General features: G+C 39.1%; 1 protein-coding gene across 1 annotated transcript; it reads right to left on the bottom strand.

Moving 5' to 3' along the window:
* Positions 1 to 4,954: 4,954 nt before the first annotated feature.
* LOC141569852 (RNA binding motif protein, X-linked-like-1) lies at positions 4,955 to 14,366 on the bottom strand. The gene is made up of 5 exons (XM_088795330.1): positions 14,260 to 14,366; positions 13,703 to 13,809; positions 9,626 to 9,800; positions 7,738 to 7,890; positions 4,955 to 5,046 (listed from the first exon to the last, which is right to left on the bottom strand). Exons 1-5 carry the CDS (start codon positions 14,363 to 14,365, stop codon positions 4,955 to 4,957), a joined length of 633 nt encoding a protein of 210 aa, XP_088651456.1. The 5' UTR covers position 14,366.
* Positions 14,367 to 16,722: the final 2,356 nt, after the last annotated feature.

The raw sequence follows: 16,722 nt of genomic DNA, 5'->3' as shown, positions 1-16,722 counted from the left end.
GGGGAAATGTAGGCTAGCTGCCTCAGACTCTGAAGAAATGACAATCATATACTAAACTTGGGCAAAGCATTGGTGAAATGGGTATGAGACATGCTATGTTTGACTCTAACACACATGGGCCAGATGAAGAGCATTTTATGATGAACGTGAGAGATTTGATTTTGGATACTGCTCCTACAAATGTCTTTGGGTTCTTGGTCCTTGAACCCTATGTGGGGCGGCAAATTCACGAAGTGACAACCATGGTGGCCACCCTGGGAGATGTGGAAGGATGGCGGCAGGGGAAGTTAGGGCACAAGTTCTTAGAAGTTAAGACATGAAGTCCAAAATACAAGTAAGGGAAGGCAAACCAGATGGCCCCAGAGGGTGATGCACATGCACATGTGAAAAGATCTCTTTGCAGTGGAGGTTTATCAAGGAAAAAGTAGACTGACAACCCAAGGTGGTCTTGTTGAAACTGTGGGAACAGTTACGTCAAGAACAGCCATTCTGGCAAAACCTCAAGGAGAAGTCTGGGAAAGTGTGATTCACGTCCCTCTGGGAGTTCATGATACCGCAGGAGGCTAGCTCCTTTCAGTTTGTCTGGTGTTAGGGGCTGGCAAGGTACCCAGTCACAGAGAATGAGCAGGGACCAGAGGGCCCACAAAGAACTGTCCATACATTGATCTCCTTCTAATGTACAGAGGGTTTGGCCCTAGTTTACAAGGGCGTAAACTGCAGCCTTACCTATGGGAACCCAGAACTGTTTCATGGACTAGCAATCTACATTGATGACTATGGGGTGGAGACTTCGAAGATGAGAGCCATTTACTTACCACTGAGTATAGGAAGGCTTCCCACCTGCACCTACACGGTGTAAGTCTCCCCAGTCCTGGAATATACTCTAAGGTTAGATAAGCTGCATGGCCTCAGGTTACAGACGTTGGTCAGAGAGTTCTGCCTCTGAATCCAGGTAAGGAAAACGGTGATATGCAGACAGGCTCGCAACCCCTCGTGTACTGCTGTGACCCAATCGCGTGGTTACAGTGTGACAGTATCGACTGCCGAATGTGGTATGAGGATTGGCCGCACAATTTTAGAGCTGGAGAAAGCACACATTGTTGAGACCAATGCACATTCCCTTTAAATCCCTGGTATGGCAGTGAAGAAACCGGATGGAACTTGATGAATGCCTACAGACTACAGGAAATTACATAAGGTGACACCACCTCTGCATGCTGCAGTGACTTCAATTCATGATTTTATGGACCGCTTGACGATACGCTTGGGAACATATCGCTATGTGGTGCATCTGGAGAGCTTCTCTATTGACATTGAACCTGATAGTCAAGAACAGTTTGCCATCACTTGGGATGGGCATCAGTGGACCTTTGAAGCACTCCCACAGTGATATTTACATAGTCCCACTATTGGCCATAGTCTTGAACCCAAGACTTGGCACAGTGGAAACACCTATCCTCTGTGGCTCTGCTTCAATATGTTGTTGATATATTACTAACATCTGATTATCTTTCAGATTTAGAGCAGCAGCTCCCTCTCTCTGCCACTTGAAGTCATGTGGGTAGATGGTGAACGAAGAAAAATTCCAGGGCCCTGACTTATCTGTAAAGTTTTCGGGTGCTTTGTGGTCGGGTAAGGCAAAGGTTATTCCAGAAGCTGTTATTGTAAAATACAGGCATTTCCCCGACTGACCAAGGTCTCCCAACTACAAAAGTATTTGGGTCTGTTGGGTTATTAGCGGGTGCTTATAACCCATTTAGCATAGATGGTAAGACCCTTGTATGCCATGGTGAAGAAGGGTGCCTCATGGGATTGGACAGAGACTATACAAAAGACATGTGTTGCCACTAAATGGGCAGGTCAACAGACACAGGTACTACAAATGGTAGATACAGGTTGCACGTTTCAACTCCATGTTCACGTAACCCATGAGGGGTACGGTTGGGGCCTCTGGCAGAAGCAGGAGCGTCTCTGTCGCCAGTGGGGTTCTTGTGACAACTGTGTAAAGGAGTGGAAGTCTGCTACTCCCTGATGGAAACAATTGGTCACTGTATACACAGCTTTGCTGGCTAGAGAAGCCAACACAGAAACAACATGGTTATTGTGGACACAGGGACCCAAAATGGGGGTGGCACAGTCCACCAGCTATGCCAAATTGGGGGCATACTTAGAGCAATATATTAGCCTCAGTTCAAACACTTTGAGCACAGATACAGCAGGTCCTAGGGTGGATCTTGTAGCTTAGGCCTAGCCTGGTGATATACCTAGTGGGGGGATTTGGAACCCTCGACTTACAGAGGACAGCCACCAGTACCTGAAGATGCCCCATATACTGATGGCTCGTTGGGGAGCCGCTGCCATTTGGACAGCTTTTGGAGTGCAGTCCAAAATAGATACCATTTGGTCTGATGCTGGGGTGGGTAAGTGTAGTCTGTGGGCTGAGCTAAGGCCTGTGTAGAATATCATCAGCCATGAGTCTAGTCCCCTGGAAATTTGTACAGACAACTTGGTGGTGTTTCAGCACCTGATGTTGTGGCTCCCCATGTGGAAGCACCAAAAATGGTTGGTAGGACAGCATCCACTGTGGACTCAAGATATGTGGCAAGACTTCTGGGATCTCGGACAGGAAAAAGAGGTGACCCTGATGCACGTTACAGATCACTCCCCTCTAACACCCCAGGTAATGATGACACAGATGCCTCAGCACAGGTCCGGTGGTTAGAACCGTCCCCTGCCACTGATGTGGCCCACTGGCTGCATAGAAAGTTGCAGCATGGAAAAACAAAATCATGTAGCAGGTGACCAGATTCTGGGGGCTGCCTATGAAATAGCAGGAGATAGCTGGTGCCTGCCACGACTGCGTCATTTGTGCCTAGGACAGCCCCCAACAGCAAAAACTCGCTATTGTGATTCAACAGCTCACGCGAGGGAGGGTGCCCCTCAACTTGCAGACAAGTAGATTACCTCGGACCCCTATCCAAAGCCCAGGGTGCCTCTTACAGGTTCACAGCAGTAGACACTGCTACAGGATAATTGATTGCTTGGCCATGTCTGTTTGCAGACCAGTGAAATACATTAGCAGCTCTCACGTGGCTTATGCCCTCTATGGGTACCTACAGGTCATTGAAAGCAACAGGGGTACTCACGTTACAAGACAGAAAGTGCAGTGATTGGCTGCCCAGGATGGAATACAATCACTGGTCCATGTCCTTTACAATCCACAGACACCTGGAATGACTGAGCATTATAACAGCCTGTTGAAACAAGGCCTTCAGGTGTCGAAACACCCTCCCACGATGCCTGACTGGGCCTGGTGTCTGTGGAACGTTTTGAGAATTTGCATGAGAGGCCACGGAAGGATGCATCCTCAACAGTAGAGACCCTGATACACTGGATGGCCACTCCCATACAACTACAAGTCACTACCAGTGAGACCCTGTTATAGCTGGGATATGGCAAAAATAAAAACATCCTGTTATGAATACCGGCATGCTTGAAAGCATGAAAATGACTACAATGGACTTGGCACTGGCAGGTCAAAAGTCCCCACAGTAATTGGTAGGGCCTGCTAGCCCCATGGAGAGCTGGTGTGACCCATGATTGACAAGTGACTCCAGTGGTTGTGGCCAAGTGGCCACCACAGGTGACTGATTCTATGGAGGTCCCAGCAATGGGACGATCTTGCAGGGACCTTATGTGCTCCCACTGTGGCCTATCATGGGGTCCCCTATTCTTTACGTGTTGAAACCACACAAAGGACTCCCAACACTGCTCCAAACATGCGAAAGGTACTGGGAGCAGAAACTCTCCTTTCTCAGGACAAACAGCTAGCATGTATCCTCCCAGATGGGAGGGATCTGCTATTGCTGTTTCCTACGTCTATTGTTTCTTTCAGCTCATAGGTGCCTGTAGGACAATACCATGGTAGGCTGGGGCCAAACCTACGCCAGAGTGGTCAATGTCTCCAGTGTTGGATTTACACCGAGTTTCCAGCCAGCACCGTGCCAGGGTTTCCATGGTGTATCTATGCAGCCAGTGCAGAGAAATGCACTTGGTTGCAAGGATGGAACCCTCGACAGGCAGGCTGGAACACAACCTGGTGACCCGTCCTCTCCCGCATGAGGGCCCAAAGAAACCACACCATGGCATGGCTGGGTCATGCAGAGTAAGATGGGTCAGGTGTCCCACGACTAAAGATGTAGAACTTACCCAGGTCGTCCCTCTGTTTTGGGAAGGACAGAGTGACACCAAGGACAGGTCGGTTACCGGCGACCCTATGTCAGAACACAACCCAAGTCCCCGAGGGTCGTATATGGTAAAAGGGCAAAAAGGAACAAGGGTTGGACCCCACCACTTTTGACCCCAATGGGCGCCTGTGGGCTTTATGGCTGGCCCTAAGTCCCTGTCCAGTAGATAGGGTATTGTACATGGGGATGGCCATACCATCCAGCCCATGTGCGACCCACACTAGAAACTTGACACCAAAATTGGGAGCCCTTGACAGCCAGACATCACCTTGTCAAGAGGACACCTGCATGGTTATATCCCTTGGTTATTTGCAGTCTACAAGCTAGTTCTATTGTGCTGGAAACACAAATAACTGCACTTGCTGAGCACACTGCCCAAGCACTTAACCAAACCCATCAGGCCCTGCACTAACTGATAGAGAAAGTTGACCAATGAAAAAGACAGTCCTCCAAAACCGGATGGCTCTGACCATTTTAACTACTGCCCAGGGTGGTACCTGTGCCTTTCTACATGCTGACAACTGTTTATACATTGATGATAATGAAACAAATGTACGCCAGGCACTGTCTGCCCTGACAGGAGAGATTACTGGCACTCAGTGCTGGACGGGAGACCCCTTATAAGAATGGTGGGCCTGGCTCTCCTCCTCTTGGAGATGAGCTTTTGCTCTGTTGAAAAGAGGGGCGTGTGTCCTAGTGGCCTTCTTCTATTCTTTGTATCGCTGTTGCATCGTCTGGGTACAGGGCTCTGCCCTGTTGACAAAAAGATCTACAGCGAAGGCCCGAGGCAGACGACTAGCTGGCAGGTGAGAAACCCTGGAGGGGTGGAGCGTAGGAAAAATAACCTTTGTCATGCTGCATACCCAATCAGTTGCTGGTCCTGACCCGGTGACATGCTGGTCCAGGACGATGCTATACAGTACTAGCCCTGACCAGGTGACCTGATAATACACAGAGCTGGCGCCATCCATCTTACTGATGTACTCTTATGTAAGCCCCCTGGCTGTATTCCACCTTCGACTCTGTGACTTAAAAGTGTCCAGATGTTTCACTATGGGGGCAGCTGAGACAGGACGGGAGCTGCTGGCTGGATCCAGCGGTGGGGCTGATTGTGTTCCCTAAATATGTCTAAATACAATATGTTTACTTTGCCTTCAGCTCCACACGTCTTCTTCAAGCTCCTTGAGGCATACGCACCTTACTCCGAGACTCGACCCACCCAGACAACAAATTATCACAAATAAGTTTCAAGATCTCATTTCCCGGTTACATTAGTCTTTTCATGATATTCTTTTCAGGTCTCAGGATACTCCATCTTCTACTTCTATGTATTCTTACACTGTCAATAATACTGTTTGGGCTTATCAATATTTTTATTGTGCTACTTCATGTCAAATTCTTTACGTACATTTTACAATTTATCACCAAGTGGTTGATTCTATCCTAATGCTACTAAATTTCAATGTACAAGCTTAGCCTCTGTAATGATGACAACATAGAGTTCTACTGCATATCTGCAATACTATTTAAATGAATCATTTTAAGAGCATTGTATCTCATTTAAAACATGACTGTATTTGATAAATAATATTCTCTTCAGGTGCTAATTTTTACTCACAGCTCGCAGAGGTCAGCCTTTCACTTATTTTTGTTCCTTCACTAGCTCAACCACTAACAGGAAAGTATAGGCATCTTTGTGTTTTGAAGTTAATAGCCATACTGTATTTACTTAGATTTAGTGATCTTCTACACATGAAATGGATTTTTTTTTTAAATTTGCTTTCAATTTCAGTTGTCTTTCCCTATTGTTTTATATTGGTCTCAGATGTACAGCAACACTGGTTAGAAATTTCTGTAACTTACAAATTGATCCCCCAGATTAGTATAATACCCATATGGAACTGTACATAAATTATTACAGTATTATTGACTATATCTCCTATGCTGGAATTATATCCCCATAATTATGTTCTAACTTCCAATTTGTACTTTGTAATTCCCTTCACTGTTTCAGCAAGCCTCCCAACCCTACTGCCATCAGGCAACCATCAGTTTATTCTCTGTATGTGAGTCTGTTTCTGTTTTGCGCACTTATTTGTTTTTTTTTTTTTTTTTTTTTTTTTTTTTTTTTTGATTCCACATGATAAATGAAATCAGACTGAACTGAGAGGCAAGAGGTTTTAGCAACAACACTCAGTAAGGAAGTATAATATATCTTCCAATTCTGTGAGGTTTCAAGTTCATACCTTATCAAGGGTAGTAGAGAAAATCTAAAAGTGTAAGGAAGCTAAAGTTGTCTTTTAAACTTCAGTAAAATAGAAGATATGCTGTTATATGGATTACTAAGAGTTGTTTCTAAAGCCTTACTAAGAGTTGTTTCTAAAGCCTCTTGCTTGCTTCTCTGTTCAATCTGAGATGGGAGACCTCCCTTTCAAATTTATTATATCTTCTTATATTTCAATTCTACAGTTCATTCCCTGCTTTGCTGCTTTAAATGATTTTTCAAACAATTTCAGATTATTGTTAGACCATTACGTTAGAGTTTAAAACATCTCTGTACCAACCAGTCACAGAGACTAATTTATGATCTCCATATATTTCACAACTTTATGCACTTCTATAATTTCCTCCCAATGTAAGATGTCTGAATCCTTAGATTTGCTTTTCAGGCCTTACTTTATTTCAAAATACCACCTAGCCCACAATTATCTCCCTTCAAGCTACATCACAAAATACTTATGTTCTATCTGTTAAGCCATCATTACTTTTTCTTGTTTTCTTCTCAATGAAATGATTCTTAGAATCAGAAAATGTATCCCATGTGTATTTGTATACATTTCTTAGTGTTTTCACACAACCGAAAACAATACCCTGCACATAAACAATATTATGGTTTTTAACTGAACTTTTTAATAATGTTAGGTCAGGGAACCGTTAGCAAGAATCATTGGTAAGAACTCATGTTGAGATTAAGAATGTATCCACCAACCTTACATTAAAAAAAAAAAAAAAAATCCGTCAAGTGCCATCATGATCCAAACCAAGAGAGGAAAATATATGAAAATGTCAAGTCTTAGTTTTTGTTTGTTCCTTTGTCCAGTTGGTAAAAACACATAGCCTAACTACACCATTGATCAGAATATTCTCTCACAGGACTTCATAACTTTTACGAAAAGTTTCATCTTGAACCATGTGAAAAGTAAGTCTGGTAATCAAAGTTTATTAGCAGAAACTTTTAAAATTCAGAAGGATCCTGCATCAAACAGGGATTCAGAAGGAACTGCTTTCCGTACTTGGTGCTAACTATCTATTGCATCCATAACTGCAAGCTGAACATTATTTTCTTACCATGACTCAATTAATAACCTTGTGATCAGTGAATATTCCCATGCACTTCCCACTCTCCATTTTGCTTGTTGATTTTAAAGTTAAGCATTCAGTTTACAATAGCTCATTTTCATTAATAAAAATATGATTGTTTTTGCCTTACCTTGTCTTCCCATCCCACTGTTGCTCCACCCTGCACCAGAACGGGCAGAGGTTTTTGGAGGAGCACTTCCACTTCTTGATGATGGACCCCTTTTCACCGGATAGCGTCCCTTGGAAGAACTCATGTTGAGATTAAGAATATATCCACCATCATCTGGGTTTAAAAAAAAACACGTATTTTCTAGTTAAGGAGACTCAGCATTCTTTAAATGGTCAGATTTTGGTAATTCTTTGTAACACTTCATTCACTAAACAGTTTTGTGGTCTCAGACACTCATATTACTCTAAACTAATAAAAAATTGTCTCTTTATATGACATAAGTATAATTCACAGATTCACTGTAAAAGTCCATTTGGGAAAACCTAGGTAAAAAAAAACACTCTAGAAGCATTTTATATTGGTGGAAGAAACAGATTTTGGGAAGAACTGGTGGGGTCAAGAAATCTGGAGAAATTAAATGTAAAAGTACACTTTTTACACATAGGACGAAAATGGTGTTTTTCCCTATAGGATGAAAATTTAACAACAAGGGCATAATTTAAAAAAACTATAAACCAAAATACGCATCAGAAATAAAGAATCATCTAAAGATGAAGTTAAAGTTCAGTTCTTACATTCACTTACAAAATACTCCTAATTATCAATGAAAAGAAAATGCTCTGCCAAGTTGAATGGTATGTAAGGAATTCATACTGGATTAATGAAAACTCAACTTTCACCTTTCTAACTAGAAAAATCTTGGATATACTCAAAGTATATGTGTATACCAATTCCTCAGTAAGAAAAAAAAAATGAGTATCTGTATTTATGGCACAATGCAGATTCTGTATTGGTAATTTTTTCTCAAGGTCATGGTGAACAAAACAAAATACAACTATCTTAAAATGGGGCAAAGCCAACAATTGCAGTGTTGGGAAAATTTCCAAAAAAAATATCACACATCTAATTGTCAAAAACAAAGATAATTGTTTGATTTAGTAAGACTGGTTAACACATAAAATAAAACAGGTTTCTCTGATACACAAATATTATGAAATGAAAAGTGCCTTCCTGTCATTCTGTTTAAAAGAAAGACTTCCCTGACAACAGTTCATAAACATCTCTTTCAATAACTCATTATCTTCCAACATCCACAACCAAGAAAGGGGCACACATGTTGTCAGGCATGGGTTTTTAGTATTTTCCTGACCCAGAGATACCTCTAAGAATCTAAATCAAGTTGTAGATATTTCCTGAAAGGCAAAGTTCATTACAACAGACCCAGGTAGAAAACCTCATCAGTGACAGAGATTTGTTTGCACGTGTATTAACAGAAAACAAGTATTTTTAGTCAATCCTAAAATAGGAAGTTTTTAACCCTGAATTATGGGTAGCGAGTATGATCTTTATTTCTATTGTGTAGTTTTCAAGATTCCCTAAATTTATATTATGCAATGAGGTAATCTTTAGAATACAAGAAAAAATAGATGTACTGTAATACTTTATTATGTATGAGTCACCAAATTCAATGCATTTGAAGTTTGTGGCCCCAAGTGGAAAATTCCAACATAGGATAAATAGAAATATGAGTTCTGTATTAAAACTATTGAAGTTTTAATACAGAGCAACTAGTAACAATGGTCAACAGGATCAATTTAGTTTGAAATTTATGTCATTTCATTGCAATGTGATTCAGATGGTTTTCCACATTAACTATTTCAATCATTTTTGTAAGTATAATAATTATTTCCTCTTAGAAATCATTTAGATTGTCAAATTTAATTCCTCATCTAACAAATCTTACAGTTTATCATGCATACAATGGATATATACAAAGTTTGAGACACCTCCATACGTTCAAAGATAGTTTTAAATCCTATGATTGCATCCTTATATTTTAAAACATTACCCATGTGTACTCCACGTGAAGGACTCCCTCTCTCTTCTCCCCTTCCTGTTCTTCCAGATCTCAGAATTCTCGGACTGTCTCTGTTTCTTGAAGGAAGTGGTGGCCTCCGTCTACCATCACGTGCAAAAGATGGTTTGTCGTTTTCCTCCACTTTATTCGCTTTACCATCCAAAAACTAAATATATGGAGTATGATATTAATAAAATTGTGTCAATTTTAAATTAAACGAACATTTTTTTTTTTTTTTACAAACCTACTTATTGCCGCCCAACTAAAATTAAGTTCGAGGTCAATGTTATGTTTGCTTTACTCAAAAGAACAAGTATTTTCTTCTGAAAAGTTTGGGTCCTTCACCATGCTAAATATGTGAGACAATTAATTCCAGTACCAAAGTGCATGGAAAGGTTGTAAAAATTACATGAAATGTCTTCTAGTAGTTAGTTAAACAACACTGATACCCCTCACACACTATGAGCAGCTATATACATTTACTTTCTGTAATGTTCATCTCACATCATCTTTGTACTAATACCATTTCTTTAAATGGGTCAGCATACCAAGGGTATCTAAAATGAATATCATTTCAGAAAATAAATTGTTCAGTTATTCATTCAAAATTATTATGTTGTTAACATTCCGTATTATTTTCAGTATTTGTCATTAAAAAATAAAATACAATTCCCCACTCTTTCGCAGCTCTGTATTTACGGTAGTTCTAATAATTTTCTTCATTTTTTTCTCTTTAAATGGGACCCTTCCAGAATCTCTCACATTTTTTTTTGCCATACTGAATTGTTTTACTCAAAACTTTTACGTTAATAAAAATTCACTTCAATAAAAATTGTGATTAAACATAGTACTTCTAATCTGATTTCTGATAAATGCTTAAATCTCTTAATCGCCCATAAATTCACAACAGTTTATCTTTTTTAAAATTAAATTTATTTGGGTGACATTAGTTGGTAAAATTGTTTCAAGGGCATATTTCTGTAATATACCAATATCCATATGTTATGTTCAGTTTGTCTTTAACAGAGAGAGGTCAAAACAATTTTTGTAAACACAACTCGGAACATAAAAATTGCTCTATATACAATCCCTCTCCTGGGTATCTACCCAAAAACTCTGAAAACATTTATACATAAAGACACGAGTGCGCCAACCTTCATTGCAGCTTTTTATTTATTTATTTATTTATTTTTTATTAAATTTATTGGGGTGACAATTGTTAGTAAAATTACATAGATTTCAGGTGTACAATTCTGTATTACATCATCTATAAATCCCATTGTGTGTTCATCACCCAGAGTCAGTTCTCCTTCCATCACCATATATTCGATCTCCCTTACCCTCATCTCCCACCCCCCATCCCCCACCCCCCTTACCCTCTGGCAACCACTAAACTATTGTCTGTGTCTATGAGTTTCTGTTTCTCATTTGTTTGTCTTGTTTTTTTTGTTGCTTTTGGTTTATATACCACATATCAGTGAAATCACATGGTTCTCTGCTTTTTCTGTCTGACTTGTTTCGCTCAGCATTACTCTCTCAAGATCTATCCATGTTGTCACAAATGTTCCTATATCATCTTTTCTTACTGCCGAATAGTATTCCATTGTGTATATATACCACAACTTCTTTATCCATTCATCTATCGAAGGACATTTTGGTTGTTTCCATGTCTTGGCCACCGTAAACATGCTCTTCATTGCAGCTTTGTTTACGGGGTTCAAGACATGGAAACAACCAAAATGTCCTTCGATAGATGAATGGATGAAGATGCTGTGGTATATACACACAATGGAATACTATTCGGCGGTAAGAAATGATGATATAGGAACATTTGTGACAACATGGTTGGATCTTGAGAGTATAATGCTAAGTGAAATAAATCAGACAGAAAAAGCAGAGAACCATATGATTTCACTGATATGTGGTATATAAACCAGAAGCAACGAAAGAACAAGACAAACAAATGAGAAACAAAAACTCATAGACACAGGGAATAGTTTACTGCTTACCAGATTGTAAGGGGGGTTCGGGGTGGGAGATGAGGGTAAGGGGGATCAAATACATGGTGATGGAAGGACAACTGACTCTGGGCGGTGAACACACAATAGGATTTATAGATGATGTAATACAGAATTGTACACCTGAAATCTATGTAATTTTACGAACAATTGTCACCCCAATAAATTTTTTTTAAAAAGGAAGAATAAAATAAGCACTTCGATTTTTCTGTCATACTTTTTGTAAAGGAATCTTCAATACTGCATTCCACCAAATTCGGGTACATATGAGCTCTAACCAATACCAAGAGTCATTAACAGCCTGGTCTCACCTTAATGCCGCATTTGCGGTTTCAGGTACAAATATTCTCAGTATTCAAGTATGGCTGATTCCTTCCCAACAGTCAAGATTCAGCTAACATCTCTTGATCTTTATGAATAAAAACACTACCCAATCTCTCTACAAGCTCTAACTAAATCCCCTACCACCTCATTTTAACATTGACTGTCAATGAAAATAAATTGTATTTATTTACTTTTACTTGTATATACATGTTGTCATTTACCTAGAAGACAAGGCCTGGGTAAAACAGGCCCTTTGTCTTATTCACAAGCATTATTCAGTTTCTACATCGCCTGGCACACATTAAATAGAAAACAAAATGTTGAGGTAAGAAATGTAGGGAGAATGTCTACTCAAACTACATGTTCTCCTGATTAAAAACGAGGATAACTAAGAATCACCATCAATTATTCTCCTCAAGCCAAATGAATCTATCTCTACTGTACCTAACACAAAATCATGAACCAAATCCAACTTTCCGGTACTACAAAACCTATGAAATATGAACATAAAGTATAAAGGGTCAATATATCCTGAGTGCCTGAAATGTACTAAAAACCAAGGTGAACAACAACAACAACAAAACAGTTAACATACGTATTCCACACTATGCAAGAACTTAAAAAGTGCTAAATGTCATTTAACAAGGAACAACTTAATATATGTTATGTTGGATATAAAATGATATAATCTGTAGTATAATATGGGGGAGAGACATTTTTTAAATGGAGCAAATGTGCAAGCTCAGCATTTGAAGGAGACTGCTTTTATTTGTGAGGTTGACACAGGAAAGAGTCAACCTTGATGCCCAAAACAGGCTTAAAATAACAGTATGAAATACCGGGGCTAGCTTAGCGAATAAAGTAACCCTGAGACATATTGGGATAAGTTTGAAAAAAATATAGCCAAAAACAAGATAGCATGGAGTGACTCTCAGTGCCATGGTAAGGAATTTTTATTTAATAGAATCAATGAAGAGTTCAAAAGCTATACAACACACATAATCACTACATAGTAAGATCAAGGAGGATAAAAAGACTATTATTATTCATTAGCACATGAAAGATTGGGTCAAAACAAACCCTTCACCTCTATCTACTGTAAAATAAATTATGATATATGTATTTTACAAAAGTCATTCTGGTTACAGGAGGATGAAAACATGTTAAGGAGGGAAGAGAAATCATGGGGACCGGAAGGTCAGTTACTTATTATGATGCCAGCATTCATCGACTTGCTCTTTTTTTTTTTTTTTTCCTTCACAAACTAAACATATATTTGAAGGTAAAGATGCTGGACCAATGGGCATTTTTCAAGGTTCCTCCCCAAACAACGGGAAGTAATTTTGTCGTAATTGTCTTTGTAGGCTTTTATGCTACGGAAGTATTTCCATGAATTGCATGAGCTTTTTATAAACACAAACCTTATTTCTGCTGTAACTTTGTTTGTGGTTTCTTCTAAATATTCATGCTCTTTGAAGGCTGAATGCCTACTTACCTTTACATTGAAATGCAAATATAAATTTATAGTATATTTCTAGAGCTAATGTCCATTTCAGGGTCCTTGCAAAACACTGTCCAGTATATTTGGGACCAAAAAGCAGAGTGATAGATAAATAATTTTGGCTTCTATGGCATTACGCTACCTTAAAAAATTAGCAGGATAAAAAAGTTATAGAAATACTATTAATTGAAGCACAGAGCTAGAATATTATTAAAAGATGTTTACCTTTCCATTCATAGCCTTGGCAGCAGCCTTAGCATCTTCAGGGCTTTCAAATGTAATAAAAGCAAAACCTCTGGAATTGTCTGTTCCCCGATGCTTCAGCAAGACAACTGTAATATGTGTAAACTTTTCAATTTAACATGTTACGTAAGTTCAACTTTTCATATTTTCAAAATTGTCCATCCCCCTTACAATTTCTTACAAGACGCCCTTTAATTTAATTTGATTTCCTGAATACAGCATAGAAACAACCTTTGGCAAGGTATTGAAAAAAAATAAACCTTACATCTTACATCATTATTAGTATTCTGAATATCCTCCGGGGAGCCTATCTTACCCCTACTTCTATAATATACTTACTATATTGCTTGTCTTTCACAATAGTAACATACCATTAGGTGGAACTTGAACTCACTGTAATGAGTAGTTTCCAAATGTGAAACAGAAACATACAAAAAGTGCTTATATAAGCTTCAGGAACAGAAAACACTGACCTATCAGTACTATATATTTAGTGTACATCTACTTTGATTAGATGTACATGTTGGTTCTAGAGTTACCTTCCATCATGGGACCAAATTTCCTAAACGCTGCTTCAAGAGCCTTTTCATCGGTCTGGATATTGAGGCCTCTTATAAATAGCTTCCCAAGTCGATCTTTCTCCATCGCTGTTCCTGTAAATAGTTTTTAAAAATATATGTATATGCACAGCACAATATAAATTACAAGCCAAGATGAAATTTTATGACATGGCATGTTTGAAACTTGACCTAACTTCTTTGAAATTATTTAAAACTGTTAACTTATGAACAAAATGAGCCGAGGCCTGACAGACTAACATTCCATTGTTTTCTACAGATATCTGATAGAAATTTACATGTAAAAATTAGAATCGAAGGTTAGTACAATTCTTTTGAGCTATAGAATACAGGCCTTCATTTGTTTAAAAAAAACAAAAAACAAAATGAAACAAAACCCCCACAATGTTTCTGGATCCCGCACAGCAAACAGTTAAAACGTACATTCCATAAAATGTATATGAAATACTTTAAACGTATTTTCATTCTCCCCACAATTCCCTTTATCTTTGGTTATGTATCACTCTTCTAAATATTTAACGTAATTTCTCTTTCCAAGGGCTCTTAAAATACTAAATCATAAAAGCAAGAAAGGAATAGTGAGGCAAATTTAAACTGAGATTATGTCCACAGGCTTTAGTAAATATTTGTTAAAGTGACATAATTACATTGAATGCTAAAATTGGATGCTTCCTCCAAGCACATCAGCACTTTGTCACTTGATGACTCAAAAATGCCGGCTTTTGATCATACTGATTTAACATGTTGCCTATATTTTCCAATTACCACTGCATTCATAGGGAAAGAAAACGCTAAAAACAAAAATCACACGTTGAAACAAACTGGTGCCTCAACAAATACTTCTCTGACAAGTACTTTGCGACTACCCACCACAAGATGATTGACATAAACCAAATTAAAGAGCAAAAATGACCATTTTCCAAGTTCACGAAAACTGAGCTTCTTCATCTAGTGTAGGATTCTCTACACCTCTTCCCTCTGACACCCAACACTGGTGCATTTTCCTCTCCCACGCCAACCCCACACATGCACAAAATCTGGGAACTTCACTGGCTTCCCATTTCTGCCCCTGAAAGGCAGTGTTTGGGGAAGAAAAAATAAAGGTACTTATCAGGAAACAGACCTGTACCAACACTCACAGACAGGATAGGCACATACATAAACAGATATATGCACATCATTTACTTCAATCTGAAGACACTGAAAAAACCTGAGATAAAAGGAGAGTCAGAATTCCCGTAGCCTATCTATTCAGAGGACATGATATATCTATGCATGCTTTCTCCTCAGGTATAAATTTGTATTTTTTCTTTAAAATTATGAATAACTTACATTTTTCCTATTGTCTACCTAAGGACCTATATCACCATTTCCCTGTCAAACCTCCAGCTACATGGACAGTGGAGAGTAACAGCTCAACCAATGTAAGGAGGCTAAGAAAAACATCGAGAACCATATGATTTCACTGATATGTGGTATATAAAACTGAAAACCACAAAGGAAAAAGGAAAACAAATGAAGAAACAAAAACCCATAGACACAGACAATAGTTTAGTGGTTACCAGAGGGGAAGGAGGGATTAGATAGATGAGGGTAAAAGGGATCAAATACATGGTGGCAGAAGGAGCACTGACTCCGGGTGGTGAACACACAGAGACATATAGATATATAGATGATGTATTCCAGAACTGTACACCTGAAACCCATGTATTTTACTAACCATTGTCACCCCAATAAACTTAAAGCCGGGAGGACAACCAGTTTGAATGATAGAAAGATTTAGAATACTACAGCTATTGGATGGAGTACACATGCTATTTTAAGTCAATGATCCATCCCTCTTATGGACTGCATGTTTTTATACCCCCAAAAGAAACATGCTGAATCTTTAACTCCCAATGACATGGCACTAGAGGTGGGCCTTTAACAAGTAGATTTAGATGACAGCAGAGTCCATGTGACAGGATTAGTGAGCTTGTAAAAAGAGGAAGAGACATTAGAGCTGTCTTTCTGCCCTGTGATGCTATATGGAGAAGATAGGCAGCCATCTACAATACAGAAGAAGGCTGTCACCAGAACCTGGCCATGCTGGCATCCTGACCTCAAGACTTCCAGCCACCAGAACTGTGAGAAATTTCTGTGAAGTCACCTAGACTGCGGTATTTTATTATATCAGCAACAGCCAACTAAGGCATTCCCCGCTGTAGATGACATACTGGTGTATAACATGAGCTACAAATGGTTTCAAAATTTAAAACCTTCCTGAGTTTGCTCTATAATGACGTACAATCAAAATGTATTAATAAAAACATTTTGGGGGATATAATCATAATGTTGTAAAGATTTTGTAGGGTGTCAGATGGCACATGCCTCATTAGGAGGAACACTACATGGATGGTGAAAGCTTGACCATTTTAATTTTTT

This window comes from Rhinolophus sinicus, unplaced genomic scaffold (assembly GCF_057876585.1).
Source record: "Rhinolophus sinicus isolate RSI-liver-muscle unplaced genomic scaffold, RSI-T2T HiC_scaffold_22, whole genome shotgun sequence".
NCBI classification, from domain to species: Eukaryota; Metazoa; Chordata; class Mammalia; order Chiroptera; family Rhinolophidae; genus Rhinolophus; species Rhinolophus sinicus.
The sequence above is the reverse complement of the archived record's forward strand: the minus strand, read 5'-3'. Positions and strand labels throughout refer to the sequence as shown.